The 20,417-nt window shown below is 31.9% G+C and overlaps 3 protein-coding genes across 3 annotated transcripts; 1 reads left to right on the top strand and 2 right to left on the bottom strand.

Annotated features, from left to right (window-relative positions):
* Positions 1 to 1,093: 1,093 nt before the first annotated feature.
* Positions 1,094 to 1,399, bottom strand: LOC114405588 (protein transport protein Sec61 subunit beta-like). Its single transcript, XM_028368050.1, has one exon. It carries the CDS (start codon positions 1,397 to 1,399, stop codon positions 1,094 to 1,096), a length of 306 nt encoding a protein of 101 aa, XP_028223851.1.
* Positions 1,400 to 5,642: 4,243 nt separating this feature from the next.
* Positions 5,643 to 6,723, top strand: LOC114404864. Its single transcript, XM_028367606.1, has 3 exons — positions 5,643 to 5,709; positions 5,796 to 6,200; positions 6,283 to 6,723. Exons 2-3 carry the CDS (start codon positions 5,946 to 5,948, stop codon positions 6,721 to 6,723), a joined length of 696 nt encoding a protein of 231 aa, XP_028223407.1. The 5' UTR covers positions 5,643 to 5,709; positions 5,796 to 5,945.
* Positions 6,724 to 17,285: 10,562 nt separating this feature from the next.
* On the bottom strand, positions 17,286 to 18,126 carry LOC114406039 (dirigent protein 22-like). Its single transcript, XM_028368582.1, has one exon. It carries the CDS (start codon positions 18,021 to 18,023, stop codon positions 17,457 to 17,459), a length of 567 nt encoding a protein of 188 aa, XP_028224383.1. The 5' UTR covers positions 18,024 to 18,126; the 3' UTR covers positions 17,286 to 17,456.
* Between the last annotated feature and the right edge of the window lie 2,291 nt (positions 18,127 to 20,417).

Raw genomic sequence — 20,417 nt, forward strand, 5'->3', positions numbered from 1 at the left:
AAATCTGATAACTCGTGAGTCTGTTTAAAGGTCTATTTAATGTTAAGGTCTTAAATCATGTCAACGAATCAAATTATACCTTTTGCTTTTGCTTTTAAAACAATTTAATAAAATAATCATCATATCTTTTGTGCATATTACCTCTCCCAAATTAAATTTGCCTCTCGTCATCATGTTCAATACTACTCCATTTCATTCTAATCACATGCTTTTATTTTTTATTTTTAATAAGAAAATTAAAATGTCATTATTAAAATTTGGATGAAAGTTAAAGTTAAAAATTAATTCTCTACAATATTGAATTTATTTAAGAGGTTAATCTCTTTTAATAAATATTGTTTTATATGCACGAGTCAAAGATAAAGTTCATAACCACATGCATAAAGAAAAAAAAATATGTTTGATTTGGTTTTCATTTTCATTATAACTTTTACAAATTGAAAAATTAAAATAATATTATTTTAATATTAAGTTGAATCTTTGAGAAAATTATCAAATTGGAATTAATTATGATTATAAATATCTAATTCCTTTCACTGCTAGAAAAAAACCATTTTACATCGGTCTTTGTCGGCGTTCAATGACGGTGCAGACCCGTCTTTAAATGCGACGTCATTGTAGACCTCTGACCAATCTACGACAGTCACTATACACCGTTTTAGAAAGCTGTGATTCCTGCGACGGGGCTGACATCACGACCGTAGTTGAAGCTTCACCTTCGAAGACATTGTTGATGTCAGCAACGACGTTGAAACGTATGTTTTTTAGGTCGGGCTTTAGACGGCAACGACGTTGTAATACATGATTTCAACGACATCAAAAGAAGATTAGCATTGATAACAAGGAAACAAACTTTGATCAAATATAACCTGTCCAAAAGAAACCATCAAATTCCTTTGAGAAAAAGGAACAATCGCAAACCTAACTCATTAAGATACATGTTTAAGCAAAATAATAGATCGATGATTAAGGCCAAAGCAAAAATAAAAGCAACTTTCCATTAACCACATTAAGAAGACAGTCAATGATTTGATTTCACAACTACAAAATAGCAAGTGTTAACTAAATTACGGAATTAAAAAACCGAAAACAATCAAACGGCGCCACCAGATTTGGAGCGGTAGAGTTTGCCGAACACGTGGAGCGCGGTGAAGCCGATGAAGCAGAAGCTCATCACGAGCACCACCGTTGATGAAATCTTCAGCCCCGGGGCATCGTCCGTGTAGAACCTTAGCATGTTGCTGCTGCCGCCTCCAATGACGGTGCTGGTAGAGCTGTTTCTGTTGTTGAGACGACGACGGTGCATGCTGGTTGTGGCGACGGCGAAACCGCGGGGAGCCATGCCTGCTAGTATTGGTCGCGTGGCTGTTGAAGTGGAGGATTGAGAACCTTTGGCCATGATGCAAAGATGAAGAAAACAAAGTAGCAACAACTTTGTGGTATAGGATTGGTGGGGTTAATGAGAAATGAAGAGATAAGGGCACTGCTGAAGCGCGTACTAAGAGAGAGAGAGAGTGGTGTATTGGGAACAGGAGAGCACGTGAAATGAGGATTTCAAATTTTCAAAAAAATTCAAATTTTCCCTTAAACAAAGACGGTTTTGTAAAAATCGCTTTTGTTTTATATTATTCAAAAACGGTTTTTAAAAAACCGACTTTAAAATGACAGCATATTTACAAGAATGTCACGCACGTTTAACAAGGACGTTTTTGAATTATCCATGGTTAAACACATGTCGTAAATAACAACATTTTTAGTAGTGCTTGTGATATTTTTATGAAGTCTAAAATATTTAATTAAAATTATTTTAATAATAATGAAAGTAAAATTATTTTTTTGGTAATGAAAATAAATCACATCATAATATACATTTGAAACTTCAATCGATATCTTAAAAGGTTTGATAGTGTTTCTAAAAGGTTCAAATGAGTGAATTGCTAAGGGAAAAAAATTATGTATATACATTAATAAATTTAACCATCACGAAATTGTAATTGAAAAAGTGAAAATTGATCAGTGTTGAGTTTGTTCAAATAAAGTGAATTTGATAAAAAAAAAATAGTAGTAATAATCATATATAATTTAACTAATTATTATAATTTGTTTAATATAAAATAATCCCCAAGCATCACATGGATATAAGTACTAGTTATTTATTCAACTAAATAATGTGAGAGATGAAAATAAAAAATAAAATATGAGAATATTGTAAAAGTTGTCAGTGAAAATGAGATAATTCTTATCTTATGTAATATCTTTGCATATCTTCTTTAGCCTTTTGTTTTTCTTTTTAATTTTATCAAACATGCCTTTGTCCCAATAAATTAATGATTTCTTTTTACATCAAAGGAGTCTTCACGTCATCACGCGAGGAAAGCTATTTTATTAAGAAACCTGTAGGAAGACTGCCTGAAGGCAATGCGTTGACCAGTTGTGCGAGATGTCTATTAAGTATGAGAAGAAGAAAAAGGCAAATTTACGGAGGAGGGATGGTTTTAGAAACTATTTACTCAATAGGGTCTGATTTATAAGAAATTACGGGGGGGGGGGGGGTTTGTATTCTACGTGGGTGCCGCCATTGACACTGGCGGGAAGCTTGAACCGCCAATGGCAATGGCGGGATAGGGGCTGACTAGGAGAGAGGGGGAGGGGTGCCGCCAGCAGCAATGGCGGGATGGGAGAGAGAGAGGTCCCGCCCTTGGAGCTAGCGGGACAGGTGAGAGTTGCAGGCGGTACCGCCACTGTTGGTTGCGGGACAGGGGGAGAGAGAGGCTTGTGGGTTACGTGAATGAATGAAGGCTTGGTCTGCACCTTTTTCTGAAAAGCCTGCACACCTATGTTCACGTGAATGAAGGCTTGGTCTGCACCTTGCAAGCAATAGCTTTCAGGGGTTCTGAAAAGGCTGCATATATAGCATGTTAACGTTAAAAAAAATTTGAACGTTGGGGGTGGGGTTTAAGTTTTGGGCTATAAAAAAAATGTTGAAGTCATTATTCTTTACGTTTACGTTTACACAGCTTCCTTAGTTTGCTTTCTCTTTCTTTCTTCTTCTGGAGTTTGAGAGATTATTGTGTTTGTGTTGTTCTGTGCATTCATCTTTCAAGTGTGCTTCAAGTGTGCTTCAAGTGCCCTTAAATTACTGGTATGTATTTTCAAAGTAAATATGCTAATATATATTATAAGTTTAAGTTAGTTAGTATTATAAGTTAGTTAGTATGTAAATAGTAGGTTAGTTATTATTAACAAAAGTTCTAAGTTTAAATTAGTTTGTATGAGTAGATATTGTGTTATTATTTTTTACTTATTAATAAATATTCCAATATTAGGTTAGTTAGTATGAAAATATTATTTGGTTAGTTAGAATTAAAATTTTATTTAATTATTCTTATTGTATATATTGTTAGATGTTATTTGGTTATTGTGTATAATATTTTAGTATTAGTAGTAATTGTTATTTGGTTAGTTAGAATTAAAATTTTATTTAGTTATTGTTATTGTATATATTGTTAGATGTTATTTGATTATTGTATATAATATTTTAGTATTATTAGTAGTAATTACAGCATAGCATAGAATATTATTATTAATTTTTTTTATCAAAGAATGAGAATTTTATTATGAATTCTAGAAATATCTGTAAAATAAAATATATTCTAACTCAAGAAATATAAAATTTTCTAAAATAATTATTCTTTCTTATCAACTTGTTTCAATTATTTTTGTAAATTTATTTTATTTGTGTACTACATATATAATTAATTGTATTCTTAATTATTCGTAGAATTAAAATATATGATGCAGGGGTTGACAAACTAATTATTCTTATGAGTTTTAAATAAGAAATTATTTTATAACTTAATCTCTAGTAAAAAAAATTGTATGAGTAAGTATAATTGAAAATAATATTATATATTTGTTTAGTTAGTATAAAAATATTACGTGTATATATATTTAGTTGTTGTGTATACTCTTAAATTTTATACATGTGATATTAGCTTTGTAGTATTAGGTGTATATTTAGACGGATGATAGTTTAGTCTAATAAATATATATACATGGATGATACTTTAGGATCAAATAAGTAATATTAGATTTTTTAGTATTAGGCACAAGTTAATATTATCTTTAGGTATATATTTATAAATTTTAGACACACCTAAATTTTTAGTTTTTGTAATATTAAATATTAGACACTTAAATAAATAATTGTAATATTAGACACTTGACACACGTAAATCTATCTTTTTAGTATTATAATTTTGTATTTTAAATAAATGAGATCATAATTTAATATTATTTGAGTTAATTATTGTTTAGTTAGAATGATATATATATTATTTGTTAGTTTTAATTTGTACGTTATTATTATTTGTTTTAGAAAATTTAAGTGATTAAATATATGATACATTGTACATTATTATTATTATTATTGTATATATATTATTGAAAAGATTTTTTGCATTTCAATATTTGTTTGTATTATAAATAATTTGTTAGTCTATATTTTATTCAATTATTTATTTGTTAATTGTAGAAAAAAAATTACTAATAAATTAAAGTTTTCTTCACATATATTTTAATTTATGTATAGAATATATTAAAAATTGCCGAGTTTGATTTTTTACAAATTTATTGTTATATATTTAAAGTTTACTAATAAATTAAAGTTTTCTTCACATGTATTATATTTTATTTTGCAGCAGCAATGTCATCTTCATCATAATTTTCATCACACATTAACATTAAATCTGGCCCCATCGATACTGATGTATTATGAATGCAACCTAAGCATGTTTCAGAACATGTTTGGAATGGGGAAGAAGAAAGGAAATTGCATATCAGACGAGCTGTCCCCACGTATCAAGGGGAAGAACAAATTCCAGAACAAATTTTTCCTTTTCTTCAACAATCTGGTTTCGGGTGGATTATCAAGATGGGTTTCTTAAAAATAAATGCCTCACTAATTAGTGCTCTGATAGAAAGATGGAGGCCGGAAACACATACGTTTCACATGAGATGCGGAGAGTGTACTATCACTCTACAAGACGTCTCTGTGTTGTTAGGTATAAGTGTGGATGGTTTACCATTAATCGGTCCAACAAATCTTGATTGGGTTGATTTATGTGAGGAATTATTGGGAGTCAGACCACAAGAAGGTGAAATTAAAGGTAGTGTAGTTAAATTAAGTTGGCTGGCTCACCATTTTAATCAAATTAATAATGACGACGACGAAGAACAAGTACGAAGGTTTGCCCGTGCATGGATACTGAGATTTATTGGAGGTGTCTTGTTCGTTGACAAAACCAGTAACAGAGTTTTGGTAAGGTACCTTCAATTTTTACGTGACTTTGAAGAATGTGGCAGATATGCATGGGGAGCTGCCGTACTTAGTTTTATATACAGAGAGATGTGCAGTGCCACCGATTATAAAACTAAATCAATCGGAGGTATGTGCATCTTACTACAATTGTGGGCATGGGAACGATGTCCCACCTTGGCTCCAAAGAGGACTCCTTCCCACATAGAAAATACACCACTAGGGCACAGGTCAGTCATTTTTAACAGCGTCTTTCATTTTAATAGAATAAATGGTTTTAGGGTATATTAAATTTTATTCTTTGTAGGTGGCTGCGACGTGGAAACCAACATATCGGCAATGATGATGTGAAATTTTTTCATCGCAAGTTCGATATTATGAAACGTCATGAGGTAAGAACCATGCTATTGTATTTGTAAAATAAAAAATTATATGTCTTATTTTACTACAATGTTCACAACTATGTTGTTATATGCAGTTTGTGTGGGAGCCTTACCCATCAACCGTTATGTCATTCTTGCCTCCCGTTTGTTTAGTCGGAAGTCTCGCGTGGTACGCGGTGGTGCCACTAATTTGTTTCCAAGTTATTGAGTGACACCAACCGGACAGAGTCTTGAGACAATTTGGGATGCAACAACCAGTTCCAGAGTCTCCTTCACAACCCCTAAACATTCATGGCATAACATTAAAGGGGAAACATGACGAAAATTGGGGGCAATTGTTCGCCCCAATGATTCAGCAGTGGAATAATCGGCATGCATTTAGGGTCGACGCTTATCCCCGACAAGAAGGCCTATTGAGTTTTAACTCGGACTACATGGTCTGGTATAGGCGAAAGACAAAGATGTTTGTTGACCCAGAAAATGCAAAGACGGCTACATTGGTATTTTTTACTTTTTTTTCAAATTTTAAGTTGAACTTTTATTTAATGATGGCAATTAATTTTGTTACCGTTACAAATGCAGGGTGAAGTTGCAGAGGCATTACAATACATGGTGTCTCCTCAAGGGAGGAAAACATGCACATTTGATGATCTCGTGCCTTATGTGGAAAAAATTACAATTTTATCCGAAGAGCAAGAGAGAGTCACTGAGCCAGTGTCACATGGTCCCGCATCAGAGCGTCAATTTCCCGCACAACAGTTTCACATGCTTCAGTCAAGTATTGAAACTCAGGGGATAGACAGAAGAAGGGACACTGTTGAAGCGGAAGAATATTCCCAACAAATGGCGGAGCGTGGCCATGGAATGTATTACACGCCACAAACATTTGCTGAGTATCCGACACAGATGTATCAGTATCCTTTTCAGGGTCATGACACTGATACTTCTGCAACCCAGCAATCGTTCGGTGGTTTTGCGGAAACACAAGCTCAATTTTCATGGCCCACAATGACCCCTTCATAGCAATATCATGGGCCAATTCCAACACCTAATGCCCCGTTAGGAACACAATGGAATGTACCGGGACAAATACCTAATACAGGTGACTTATTCCGTGTTGATTTGCGTAACGCATTTTCTGCGGAGGCTGACGAAGAAGAAGCGGGGAGGCATCGGGGCAGAAGAAATCCTGATCGCCAAGCACGAAGATGGGATCGACCATGTGGCACATCCTCACGGCATCACGGACACCAAAATGAATGATTTGCATGTCTCTGTTGATTAAGGCTTTGTTGTATATTTGTAATTTGACATTCATGGCGTAATGTATGATATTCAGTTTATTAAGGCTTACTTATGGATAGAATTTATGTCGCGTATCAAACTATAATAATCAATGAACCCTAAACCAAATAACAAAGGTAGCCAAAGGGAAAAAACTAATGTTTCTAAGTAACGATGAATTTCAATGTGAACTAAACCCTAACCCATAAAACATAAAAAGTATCCCATAACCCTTAAATATGAAACACTAACCCTAACCTATAAAATATAACCACTTAGCCCTCAATTGTTCCGAACTAAACCCTAATTCTAAAATAAAAACCTAACCCTAACCCCTAAACATTAGCCCTAAGTCAAAAATGTTCAGCACTAAACCCTAACCAAAAAATAAAAATAACATAAACCTCACCCATAAAAATTAGTCCAAAACCCTGCAATTTTCATAACTAAACCCTAACCCTAAAATAAAATAACTAAGCCTAACCCTATAAAATAAAAACTAAACCCTAACAATAAAATAAAAAACCTAACCCTAACCCCATAAACATTAGTCATAACCCTAAAATGTTCAGAACTAAACCCTAACCCTAAAATAAAAAACCTAACCCAAACCCCTAAAAATTAGTCCTAGCTCTAAAATTTTCATAACTAAACCCTAACCCTAAAATAAAAAAAACCTAAGCCTAACCCTATAAAATAAGAATTAAACCCTTACCCTTAAAAAAAAGTTATTTTATTTCAACTTCTAAATGTAATTGTATTTCCCTAAAAAATAAGAACTAAACCCTAACCCTTCAAATAAATAACTTTGCCCTAACCCTAAAAAATGCTCAAAAGTAAACCCTCACCATAAAAAAACCTAACCCTAACCCCTAAAAAATTAGTCCTAACTCTCTAACTCTGAGATTTTGACAACTAAACCCTAACCCTAAAAACAATAAACCCTAAACCCTAACCCGTAAAAATTAGTCCTAACTCTAAGATTTTCATAACTAAACCCTCACCCTAAAATAAAAAACCTAACCCTAACCCCTAAAAAATTAGTCCTAACTCTATAACTCTGAGATTTTGACAACTAAACCCTAACCCTAAAAACAATAAGACATAACCCTAACCCGTAAAAATTAGTCCTAACTCTAAGATTTTCATAACTAAACCCTAACCCTAAAATAAAAAACCTAACCCAAACCCCTAAAAATTATTCCTAGCTCTAAAATTTTCATAACTAAACCCTAACCCTAAAATAAAAAAAACTAAGCTTAACCCTATAAAATAAGAACTAAACCCCTTACCCTTAAAACAAAGTAATTTTATTTCAACTTCTAAATGTAATTTTATTTCATTAGAAGTACACATTCAAAAAAAAGTTATTTTATTTCAACTTCTAAATGTAATTGTATTTCCCTAAAAAATAAGAATTAAACCCTTAACCAAATAACAAAGGTAGCCAAAGGGAAAAAACTAATGTTTCTAAGTAACGATGAATTTCAATGTGAACTAAACCCTAACCCCTAAAACATAAAAAGTATCCCATAACCCTTAAAGATGAAACACTAACCCTAACCTATAAAATATAAACACTTAGCCCTTAACTGTTCCGAAATAAACCCTAATCCTAAAATAAAAACCTACCCTAACCCCTAAAAATTAGCCCTAACCCAAAAATGTTCAGCACTAAACCCTAACCCAAAAAAAACCTAAACCTCACCCATAAAAATTAATCCTAAACCCTGAAATTTTCATAACTAAACCCTAACCCTAAAATAAAATAACTAAGCCTAACCCTATAAAAAAAACTAAACCCTAGCCCTAAAATAAAAAACCTAACCCTAACCCCCTAAACATTAGTCATAACCCTAAAATGTTCATAACTAACCCCTAACACTAAAATAACAAACCTAACCCTAACCCCCTAAACATTAGTCATAACCCTAAAATGTTCATAACTAACCCCTAACACTAAAATAACAAACCTAACCCTAACCCCCTAAACATTAGTCATAACCCTAAAATGTTCATAACTAACCCCTACCCCTAAAATAAAAAAACTAAGCCTAACCCTAAAAAATAAGAACTAAACCCTTACCCTTAAAAAAAAAGAAATTGTATTTCAACTTCTAAATGTAATTGTATTTCCCTAAAAAATAAGAACTAAACCCTTACCCTTAAAAAAAAGAAATTTTATTTCAACTTCTAAATGTAATTGTATTTCCCTAAAATAAAAAACTAAACCCTAACCGTTATACATGAGTTAGCCCTAACCACTAAAATAAATAAAAAAGTAACCCTAAAACCTAACAAAAAAAGAACTTAACATGAACCCCTAAACAATAAGCACTAAACCCTAAAATAAAAAAAAGAACTAAACCCTAACCCCTAAAATATAAGAACTAAACCCTAACGCTTAAACCAAAAAACTAACCCTATCCATAAAATATTAGAACTAAACCCTAACCCCTAACAAATAAGAAGTAACCCCTAACCCCTAAAAAATAAGAAGTAACCCTAACCCTTCAAATTCAAAAACATAACCCTAGACCTAAACTAAAAAAAATTAGCCCTAACCCATAACATATAAGAAGTAACCCCTAACCCCTAAAAATAAATAAGAACTAACCCTAACCCTTCAATTTTAAAAAACTTAGCCGTAATCCCATAGTTCTAAACACTAAAACCTAAGGCTTAGACCCTAAACACTAAACCAAAATACTTAGACACTAAACCATAATGACTAAGTCCATAGTTTGTCATTGTAGATAGTTAAAAAAACTAAGGTAGACAAAATACTTACACACTAACGTTTCTAACTAACGATCAACACCAATGTCACTCAACCTCGATTGATCCACTCCATTTATTTCAACTTCTAAATGTAATTTTATTTCATTAGAAGCACACATTCAACAAAAAGTAACTGACGATTTCATTGAAGACCAACAAGTAAATACATTGAACAAAACCTAAAGCAATACAAGATCGTCATGTAACATACATAAATCAATTAAATGAATTACTCCCACGGTCAGATTGCATTGGACATCGACGCCTATTGTGCCCTTCAGCTCCACATCTACTACATTTTTGTCGGTGGTCAGATGGTTCGACCCAATCCATCTCATTCCTTATCCTTGTTGATTTTGGCCGACCTTTCGCACGAATTGTAGTTGGGTCAGGGATTAGTGTCCATGCCTCATCAGAAGGAGTAATTGCCGCTTCATTCCCAAGAGGCCACCACTGTGCGGAGTATGCTTTTAAGATGTGTTCATTGGTGTAAACAACATCTATATATTGGTAGTAGTTCATGCTCACGTAACCACAAGCTGCAATAATGTGTGAACATGGATAGTGAAGCGCAGAATACCTTCCGCATTGACAATAATGGCCATTCAAGTTAACTGCCCATTTTTGTCCGCCACGTTGCGTGATAGGATTGAAGGTCTCCTCTACTTCAAACCTTGTCGAGTGGATATCGTACACACGAACGATGTGCGAACAAGCTTGTTCTTGATTTTTCCTAAGTTCTGTAACAAGCTTAGAACAATAAACTTGGCCTTCTCTTAATTGTCTTTGGGCTTGGCGACCACGATCAACAAAGTACTTTCGGCACCTACTATATGTTGACTTGACCAACGTTGTTATTGGAATGCTGCGACAATCTTTCAACACCTTATTGACACATTCTGATAGGTTGGTTGTCATGTGACCATATCGTCGTCCAGATGTATCGTAAGCCATGCTCCATTTTTCCTTTGAAATGCGATCAATCCATCTTGCTATGGCTGGACTCAGTTGACGAAATTTTTCTAAGTTTTGATCAAACACATGCTTGCAAGGAGTGTACGCTGCATCAAATTTGTTATCATCAAAAGTTGTACGTAGACATCAAACTCAAATTAAATTAATGTATAAAATCAACCTTACCCAATTTCTTGAACATCTCTTTTTGTTTCGCGTTGTTGAATTTGCGATTGAAATTGCTGGCTATGTGTCGGACGCAGTACACATGATAACCGTGGGGAGGTTGCCAACCAAGATGTTCGTTAGCGACAGCAGACTTTATACTCGCGTGACGATCAGATATTAGACAAATTCCATTCTTATCTGTGACGTGTTCACGCAAGTGGGCCAAAAACCATGACCATGCTGTTAGCGTCTCGCCTTCGACCACGGCGAATGCTAGAGGAAGAACACCACCATTTCCATCTTGCGATGTGGCCATTAACAGGGTCCCACGGTATTTGCCGTATAAATGTGTGCCGTCAACTTGTATGATTGGCTTACAGTACTTAAAAGCCTCTTTGCATTGACCAAATGTCCAAAATACTCGATGAAACTGACGATGTTCGCGACTTACCCTATTACCAACAATAAAATCGTCATGTAGTATTTGAAAGTAAGAGCCAGGAGAATGATTTTGCATGTGTGTTAGCCATGACGAGAGTTTCGCATACGACTCTTCCCAATCGCCATATTCAATTGCAATCGCCTTTTGTTTGGCCATCCAAGCTTTTCTGTATGAAACCTTATAGGAAAATTCACTATTTATCCTTTCTTGAATCAAAGAAATTTTTATTGATGGATCTTCTCTGATCATGCCTGTAATTCAAATACTAAAATAAAATTACAAATTAAAATAACAAATAACACAAAAGTAGGATAATATGAACATAAAAAACGTACCTACTACGCAAGTCGCAATTAAATTTGAATCAAGCTTCTCATGGTCTTGTGTCATAGTCATATTTAGACATGTGTGCGGTCCACCCCATTGTGTCACTTTCCATGCATCAGTTTTTTTGGATAAAATTGCCCTCATATAAAAAGGGCAAGGAGACTCTTCGGTGTTGTTGGGACAACAAACGATATATTTGTCTGATTTCGTTTCAACAACCTTAAAAGTTTGATGCACCTTCATCACATATTGTTTCAGTGCATTTTTTACCGCATCTTTACTGTCAAAATCCATGCCAACATACAATTCTTGTCCAACATTAAAAGTCGTTGGCATGTCCAGACCACAAATGTCCTCCTCGTCCGGATGACTCCAATTGATATTATTATAATGCATAGCATCATTCCAAAATGGATTTTGAATTTGTGGTACACCTAATAATTTAAAAAAAAATCATGTCAACAAACTACTCCTATTTAGTTACCATTAAATACAATTCTCATAAAAAGATAGATGTATTCAACTAATTTTGTATTTCACAAACATTTACCTTCGGTTGGGTGAACAATTGAAACTGGTTCAACGATGTCAGTGACTTCATCGTCTGTATCAGATATTGCATCATCACTATCATCTTCATTGAACGACTCTTCAACGTATGAGTTAGATGCAAGGTAATCGTCATCATCATCATCTTCATCATCATGTAAATTACTTATATTTTTTGGCAGTTCCGATTCATGATGAGATACATTACGTCCACATGACGTAACAGAATTTGCAGCATGAAACATCGAACCACCAGCAACATCCTTTTCTACGTACAATTCTAAAACTGACATTTGTTGTTGTTGTTGAAAACTTTCGATCATAGTTTCAACATCTTCGTCATCACAAATTTGCAATGCAACATATTTTCCTGAAACTAAAAATCTACAACTTATAGTAAAAATAATTTCATTATTTTCTAACTTTACCTTATCTCCAATTTTTTTTTTCAAAGCATTGAAACTAATTCCGCGTTTAATCTGAATGGCCTTTTTACTGCCTTCAAATATTACACTATCACTGTCTTCATATACTCTTCCATTGAAATACAACACTGTAATAATTGAATTCATGATATACCTACATCATCAAAATTAATAATAATTAATCATAACAATAGGAGTTTTAAAATAAATAATTACTCATACTAATTTTATAATAAAAATTCTAATTAAAAAAATTAATTCACTTAAACTTTGCCTTCAAATATTAGTCTAACAAATAAAATCATTACTTCAATTAAATATCAAATATTTATTTGCTTCCTCTATTAAACTTAAACTTCACATTCATACTTTATTCTAAAAAAAAGTACTCTAATTAAATAATTTATGGAAAATTCCTCAACTTCAAAAAAATTCCAGACAAACACAAAATGGAAGGGTTATAAATGAAAGGATTACACTTAAAAAAATTTCAGACAAACACAAAATGGAAGGGTTATAAATGAAAGGATTACACTTAAAAAAATTTCAGACGAAACATGGCCAACACGCCTAGGCGCCCCCATATTTGTATCTTCGAAGTCGTTTTTCAGTACTAATTAACGAGAACAACTTACTTAACTCAAATGACATATATTCGGTAATGAAGGATATATCATATATATATATATATATACATATGACAAAATTAGTAGGAAAGTATACTATCTATATATAGGAATGGAGGACACAGATAAATAAGGCGTAATTTTTCCTCCATCTCTACTTAATAGTCTCAATGGTTAATTAATTAAATTACATGCGTGTATATGTAAGGCAAAAAATACTCGGTGAACAACTAATTTGAAACTTAGTGAGACAAGGAGATAAAAGAAATATATACAATTCAAGTATAATAACTAATATGATATATGTGATAAAAACAAAGAGATACAAAATTAGTGAGTGTTAAAGAATTAATTCAACTATATTTTTTAATTTTCTGCACTAGTGATTGCTTGGAGAGAAAAAATATTCACCTACTATTTTTCGAAAATTGGACAAGTATTAGACCTGATCTAGTATAAAATAATCTAGAAATCCAAGTAAACTTCTTTTATGATTATTAAAAATCAATAAATTACTAATAAATATAGTCACGAAAAATTGTTATTCCCATGTTAGTAAATTTAAATGACGGGACTTTTAAAATTGGTAATATTTTTCTTATTGTTTTTATAATTAAAATTACAATTTCTTTTTGTTAACTTATATTAAATTTTATTACAAGTAAAATAATACTTCTTACTCAGACCAAACAACAAAATACTTAAGAAATAGAATGTAATTATTTTTTGTCTTAAATTAAATTATATGTCAAATAATAATTCAGACGCAAAAACCATTAACAAAAAGGCTTACAAATAATTACTACTAATATTTTTTAAATTTAAAATGTAATTTACAAAATTAATACACTTAAATTTGAGCTTCAAATTTCATTCTAACCATAATATTTGTTACTTCAAAATAAAAAATTTGTACATCATAAATAAACAAAATGATAGAAAACTTTAATTAAATAAATATAAAACATCCTTATTTACTATAGAATCAAACTTCAAAACTGCTTCTTCCTCTTTCACAATACTCTCTTCGGTCTCAAATCTATGCAAGTGCAGAGTGTGATTCAAGTTTGCTCTATTTAAAGAATTTTTTTAGCAAAAAGCAAGGTACACCATTATTAAAGTAACTCTGTATGGAAGTCACCTCCTACATGCGTAGCTGATTAAGCTGTCATGCATGCATGTCATTTATGATTTCTCTATCCAATACAGTGCCATATTCTCCTCCCTAGTCTGCATAAAAAAAAATTCAATGCATGTGAACCGTAACTGCATCAGGCTTGAGTCTCATCATTCAGCATCAATTCCAAGCTTCAGTCCCATCAAATCTATGCAAGTGGAGTGGTTTAAAATTATTATTATTATATAGAGAACTGCATGTTTGATTTATGGGAAAAAAAGTATAAGAAGAGAAAAATAAGGAAGGAAAAGGAATACAAAATATATAAATCCTTTTTTTTTTTCAAATTGTATGATAAGAAAGAAATAAAAGATAAGAAAATTAGTATTGTTCTCTTCTTGTTTAGTTGTATAGAAACAAGAATAAAAAATGTGTTCAAAATTATAAAAAAAATTAAAGCTAAAAAGATAAATCAAAATGAGAAAAAAATTGTTTAATTTGTGCATGAAAGAGTATATTTTTTTTGTTTTCCATCTTCTTTGAACAGAATAATTTTTTAGTTTATTCCCACAAAAATATTTTCAGTCTTCTAAATAAATAAAAAGGTAAAAGATGAAAAAGATACCCTCACCTTTTTCATGATTTGGCTTTTCCTACTACTTGGACATTTTGGAAAAACAAACATTATTATCTCTCTATCTCTCTTTATATGTGTGTCTATATGCATGCTGTATATAATAATATGATAAAGATGTATTAAATGAAAAATGAGAAAAATTAATTTTAATCATTACATTATAATTATAAAAAGTTGATGCTTAAGATTAAAACTTCAATTTTTAATACTATGAAAGTGAGAGAGTAATAAAAGTTTACATTACGTGAGAGAGTAATAAAAGTTTACATTACGTGAACATAGCCTTCATTCATTCACGTGAAGATAGCTGCTGCAGGGTTTTCAGATTTTCAGAGGTGCAGACCAAGCCTATCCCGCCTTTCGAGCTGGCGGGATCCTCTCTCCCCTTGTCCCGCAACCGTCAGTGGCGGTACCGCCTGCAACACCCTGTCCCGCCAGCTTCAAGGGCGGGACCACCCCCTCTCTCCTATCCCGCCATCTCCAAGGGCGGGACACTTCTCTCTCTCCTATCCCCTCCCATCCCGCCATTGCTGCTGGCGGCACCCCTCCCCCTCTCTCCTAGTCAGCCCCTATCCCGCCATTGCCACTGGCGGTTCAAGCTTCCCGCCGGTGTCAATGGCGGCACCCACGTAGAAAACAAACCCCCCCCCCCCCCCCCCGTAATTTCTTATAAATGAGACCCTATTCAGTAAAAAGTTTCTAAAACCAACCCTCCTCCATAAATTTGCCGAAGAAAAACGTACGAAGTAGTTATATTTAAGGAGCAAAAAATCTAAACTGAAGGTAAAACGTCACATCCAAGGTAAAACAAGGCTGCTGCGGCAGTATTACCAATCGTGTGTCTGTATACAGGGTATGTTCTAAATCATGTCACGCGTTATCTTTACAAGAAATGCGATTTTTGACAAAATATATTGTAATAAAAAAATAAATTCATAAAATAAATTTATTTAAATAAATAATTTGTAAAAATAACCTCATTTAATATTTTTTCCAACAAAAATACAATATATACAAAAAATAATTTAAAGATTGTACAAGTAAAACGTCACATCCAAGTTAACTTGTTACTAGTATTTAAAGATTGTACGAGTAATTATTCCAGATTGATTGGTGGACTATGCTATTTGTCACGCTACAGGTTGATAATACCAAACAGGAGATGGGTACAGTGTTGAAAAGTCTCTTTATTTGCAATTATTTCTTAGCACCTTAGTTTGTCACAAGATTGTACGAGTAAACTGAAGGTAAAACGTCACATCCAAGTTAACTGAAGGTAAAACGTTACATTTAAGTTGAAACTTTAAGTTAATCATTTAGACAGTTGATTTTTGAATTATTTATTATTTAAGTTTTGTTCAATTATAAAAAAAATTTAACTATTTTTATAATGTTCAAATCAAACCAATTTAGCAAAAACCAAATCAAATCAAACTAACACTACAATTGGTTTGATTTGTTTCAAATTTTATAAATAATCTCAATCAAATTACATCATTCTTAAATTTCTTGTTTGATTAAAACTAATTTTAAACTGAAGTGACACCAAATCACGGCCAACACTAACATATAATGATTAATAGGTACTTTTGCCCACACTATCCTGTATTATACCTTCGCTGTCCTATACGTGAATTTTCTTTCAACAGAATTAATTATTCTAAACGTGGATCATATACTATTAACATACAATAAATCAAACTCTTTTTTTTTTTTTTTCCTTATCCGTGTTTTTTCCTATTCAAATCACGACGGAGAGATCCATATCCGTGTTTTTTCCTATTCAAATCAGAACCATTGAATAAATCTAACGGATCTTGTTTGTGCTAGAGAGAGCCGGAGAGAACCACGCTGGAGAGGATCCGAATCCTGAAGGGCAACCTTCCTCCTAAATATTTATAATTTATAATTCAAAAATATTTCTTTATTATAAATTTGAATTATATAAAAAATATTTATCACGCTCAATTTTAAATTACAAATTATATTTTAATTGAAAGGTCTCACTCTCTAAATTTTAGTATTTTAATGTGATAACGCTATATATATTTTTAAAAATTAAAATGATGATTTCTCCAAAGTAAAATCTTATATTAAACACAAATGTAATTGAATATAATCTATATAACTATAAATATTAATAAAGATAATTATTTTTTTGATGTTCATATATATTTCTTAATCATAAATTTTTATTTTATAACTGTTTTTATTTTCTATGTAAACATTGTTAACTGTTATAATTTTTACACACACACACAGATATATATATATATATATATAAATCAAACTCTTTTTTTTCCTTTCACTTGTATATAAATCAATCCTCGCAATCCTCGTTACATTGATAAAAAAAAAAATGTAAAACACCGCATAGCCAATTAATCATAGCAGTAGGTAAGGGAACATAGAAGAAGTTTTGTAACACAAAGTTACAACAAATTGCTCAGTAATGTGAAACATAAATGTTGTACTGAATGGTAGACCTATCAGCATCAACATAGAGAGTGCTGGTTTCAACATACCCAGTAGCAAATTTAAAAACCCCACTTCCTCCAATCACAGGCATCTCCCTAATCTTGAGGGAGAGGCGGTTCCGCCCCACCACGGTGATGGTGCTGCCATTATACTTTCCTTCGGTCAAGGCAAAATTCACAACAATCAATAAATTGAACTCCGATTGTGAGGTGCCCGCGTACAACCCCTCGATCTTTCCGACCACCTTGGACCCGGGTTCGGGTCCCACGGTCAAGGCGTTGTCGGTGATCCCCACCAACCCGAAGTTGGTGGTGGAGTTGTACTGGGGCAGCGGAGGAACGACGGTGACCGAGGTGGCGTTGCTTCCGGTGAACCTCTCGTGGAAGTAGAACCGGAAATGACTGACCTTGTCTTTTTTATCTAGACCTAATGCCTTGCGGTCTAGTGAACCTACAAAGCCGGTTTCTTCGGCTAGGGTTGCAGTGAGGACGTGGCATGAGATGAGAAGGGAGAGAATGAGAAACTGGGTAGTCATGGTTGGTGCTAAGAGGAAGATTATAAGGTTGATAATAATGTGATAGTATGATAAGTTGGAATGAAGAGAATAGTATGGAAGGGAAAATTTATAAACAAAGAGTGGAAGTGAGAAAGGTTTGGGAATTAGTCTAAACAATAATGGTGATGATCACGTTTCTAGCTACTCATTTCCCTTCTGTGTGAAAAGAATCCCCACTTGGTTTTTTTTCCCTTTCAAATTGTTACTTCGAAATGACACCCTTTTGACCATTTTTAAAATTGAATCACCCTTAAATATTAACATATGCAAAATCATTTTGAATGGCATCTTAAAAATAACTGAAAAAAGTAACAAATAACAGAGAAATCAGATCCAAACACAATAGAAATTTTTTGTTGGGACACAGGAAAATAATAGAGTTTAACAACTTGTATGTACTAAAATATTTTATATTATTAATTAAATAAAAAATTTATATAATTTTTCAAATAATTATTAAAAAAAATCTATTTAATTTACAACCAATGTTTATAGTCAGATGATAGTGTGAAAAATATATATACACTTTGAATTTCTCAGCATATACGCCTTTGACACATTCGTCTTTGGATGGCTGCAGGTTATCTAGTATTTATATCCTTCACTGATATAACTATATCATAACCGGTTACCTTTTGTTATAATATTTGCTTTTCGCAAAAAAAAAAAAAAACACTCTTATTTTAGTGTTTAAATATCCTTTTAATTTTAGTCTTTGTTTGAAGGGCACGGGTTTCGTTTGGTTTTGCGATTCAAGGATGAAGATTAGGGAGAAAGATATCTAGTGTTAATTTGCTCAAAAACTTACATTACTAGTGCATTCAAACTATTCTTCTTGAGTAATTCTTTTGTTACGATTAAGTTAATTTTATCAGCTGGTCAAAGGACGAGATTATTAATTTGAATTAAGTTAATTTTACTTACTATTTTTGTTCTAGTTTTGTCTTCTAAGTAAGGTTGAGTTTGAGAATGGATATATAATTGTTTTTTAAACAATCTACCTAATCTATTAGCTAGTACTGTTGATTAATGATTTGTTTTATAATATTTTATTAATTTTATTATTAAAATAAATTGTACATAATTAATTTAATTAAAAGTATATAACCAGTGGTGAATTAATCAGAGTTTAAATTGGGAGAGCTGAGCTATCTATTTTTGGTTAGCATCCAGAATAAAATTCTCTCTTAAAAGGATAGCCGTAGGAAAACAAACATTACAAAATATTAGTTATAATATATATATATATATTCAAGTGCGTGATTTATTTTCAAATATCAATATGCATGAATATAAAATAAAGGGGATATTCTAATCTCTATTCGATTCCTATAATTTACGAAATTATGAGTTTTGATCTATTTTATTCTTCAAGTAAACAGCTATTTTAATCTTCTAATGTTTCTTAATATTTTAAAAAAATCTTATTTATGTCTTAAAACTACAAAAAAAAACTAGTATTTTTTCAACTTTCCCTTTGTCTCTCTGTTTGATTTGTAGAATAAGAAAATTCTACCACCAACAGGAAATTTAAAAAATAGTACAAGTCTCAGGCTGACTACTGCACCCAACAAGTTTGATTTTTAAAAGGGTCAACATTATACGCAACGTGACTTGGCTAAATTCAAAAGCTTACTTCCAAAATAAAACTTCTAATTATTCTTTCAAAACAAGAGGTTGCAATTTCTTGCTCCTATCTTTTCCTTGTGGAGATTATTAATTTTTAAATATTCAACTTTTTCAGTTAAGATTATTATATTAGCAGTAAAGATTTTTTTTTTTTTGTTGTTGTTGAGAATATTAGCAGTAAAGATGTTACAATGGATTGAAATGGGAGGATTAAACCATTTATGATTTAACTCCTTTGTTAATAAAATACACCCAGCTCATCCCCACTCTTCTTTTTCAAATAACTAATTGGATTACCAGTGTAATGCACGGGTTAATTAGTTTATCTACTGAAATTAATTTGTTTTTCAAAATATAATATAACTTTGCAATAATTTTATAAAATATAATAAAAAATTATTAAAATATATTCAAAATAATAATTATAAATTCTAAAATTATGAAAACAAGGACTAAATAAGATATATTTTTACTATATGAAAACAATAATATTTATGAGTAAATACTTTTTTTTATTGAAAAGAAATATAAAAAAGTAAATGAGGACAACTTTACAATGGGATAAATGAAATCCAATTTGAGATTTGGATGGCGTGGTTAGTAATATCTTATTTAATTCAATGTCTTAGTAAACTTCTAGCTTGAAAAAAAGAAGTTAAAATATATTTTCTTTTCCTTATTTTATTAAATCCATATTTTAATTTTTATATTTTTTAATTGAAACACTTTATCTTTTACTTTAAA

Source organism: Glycine soja, chromosome 3, assembly GCF_004193775.1.
Source record: "Glycine soja cultivar W05 chromosome 3, ASM419377v2, whole genome shotgun sequence".
NCBI lineage: Eukaryota > Viridiplantae > Streptophyta > Magnoliopsida > Fabales > Fabaceae > Glycine > Glycine soja.

Bases quoted from the DNA above. Each gene is read 5' to 3' on its own strand.
- LOC114405588 (XM_028368050.1), bottom strand. From the start codon at position 1,399: ATGGCCAAAGGTTCTCAATCCTCCACTTCAACAGCCACGCGACCAATA.
- LOC114404864 (XM_028367606.1), top strand. From the start codon at position 5,946: ATGCAACAACCAGTTCCAGAGTCTCCTTCACAACCCCTAAACATTCAT. The intron at 6,201-6,282 runs GTATTTTTTACT...TTACAAATGCAG, and splicing joins ATGCAAAGACGGCTACATTG to GGTGAAGTTGCAGAGGCATT.
- LOC114406039 (XM_028368582.1), bottom strand. From the start codon at position 18,023: ATGACTACCCAGTTTCTCATTCTCTCCCTTCTCATCTCATGCCACGTC.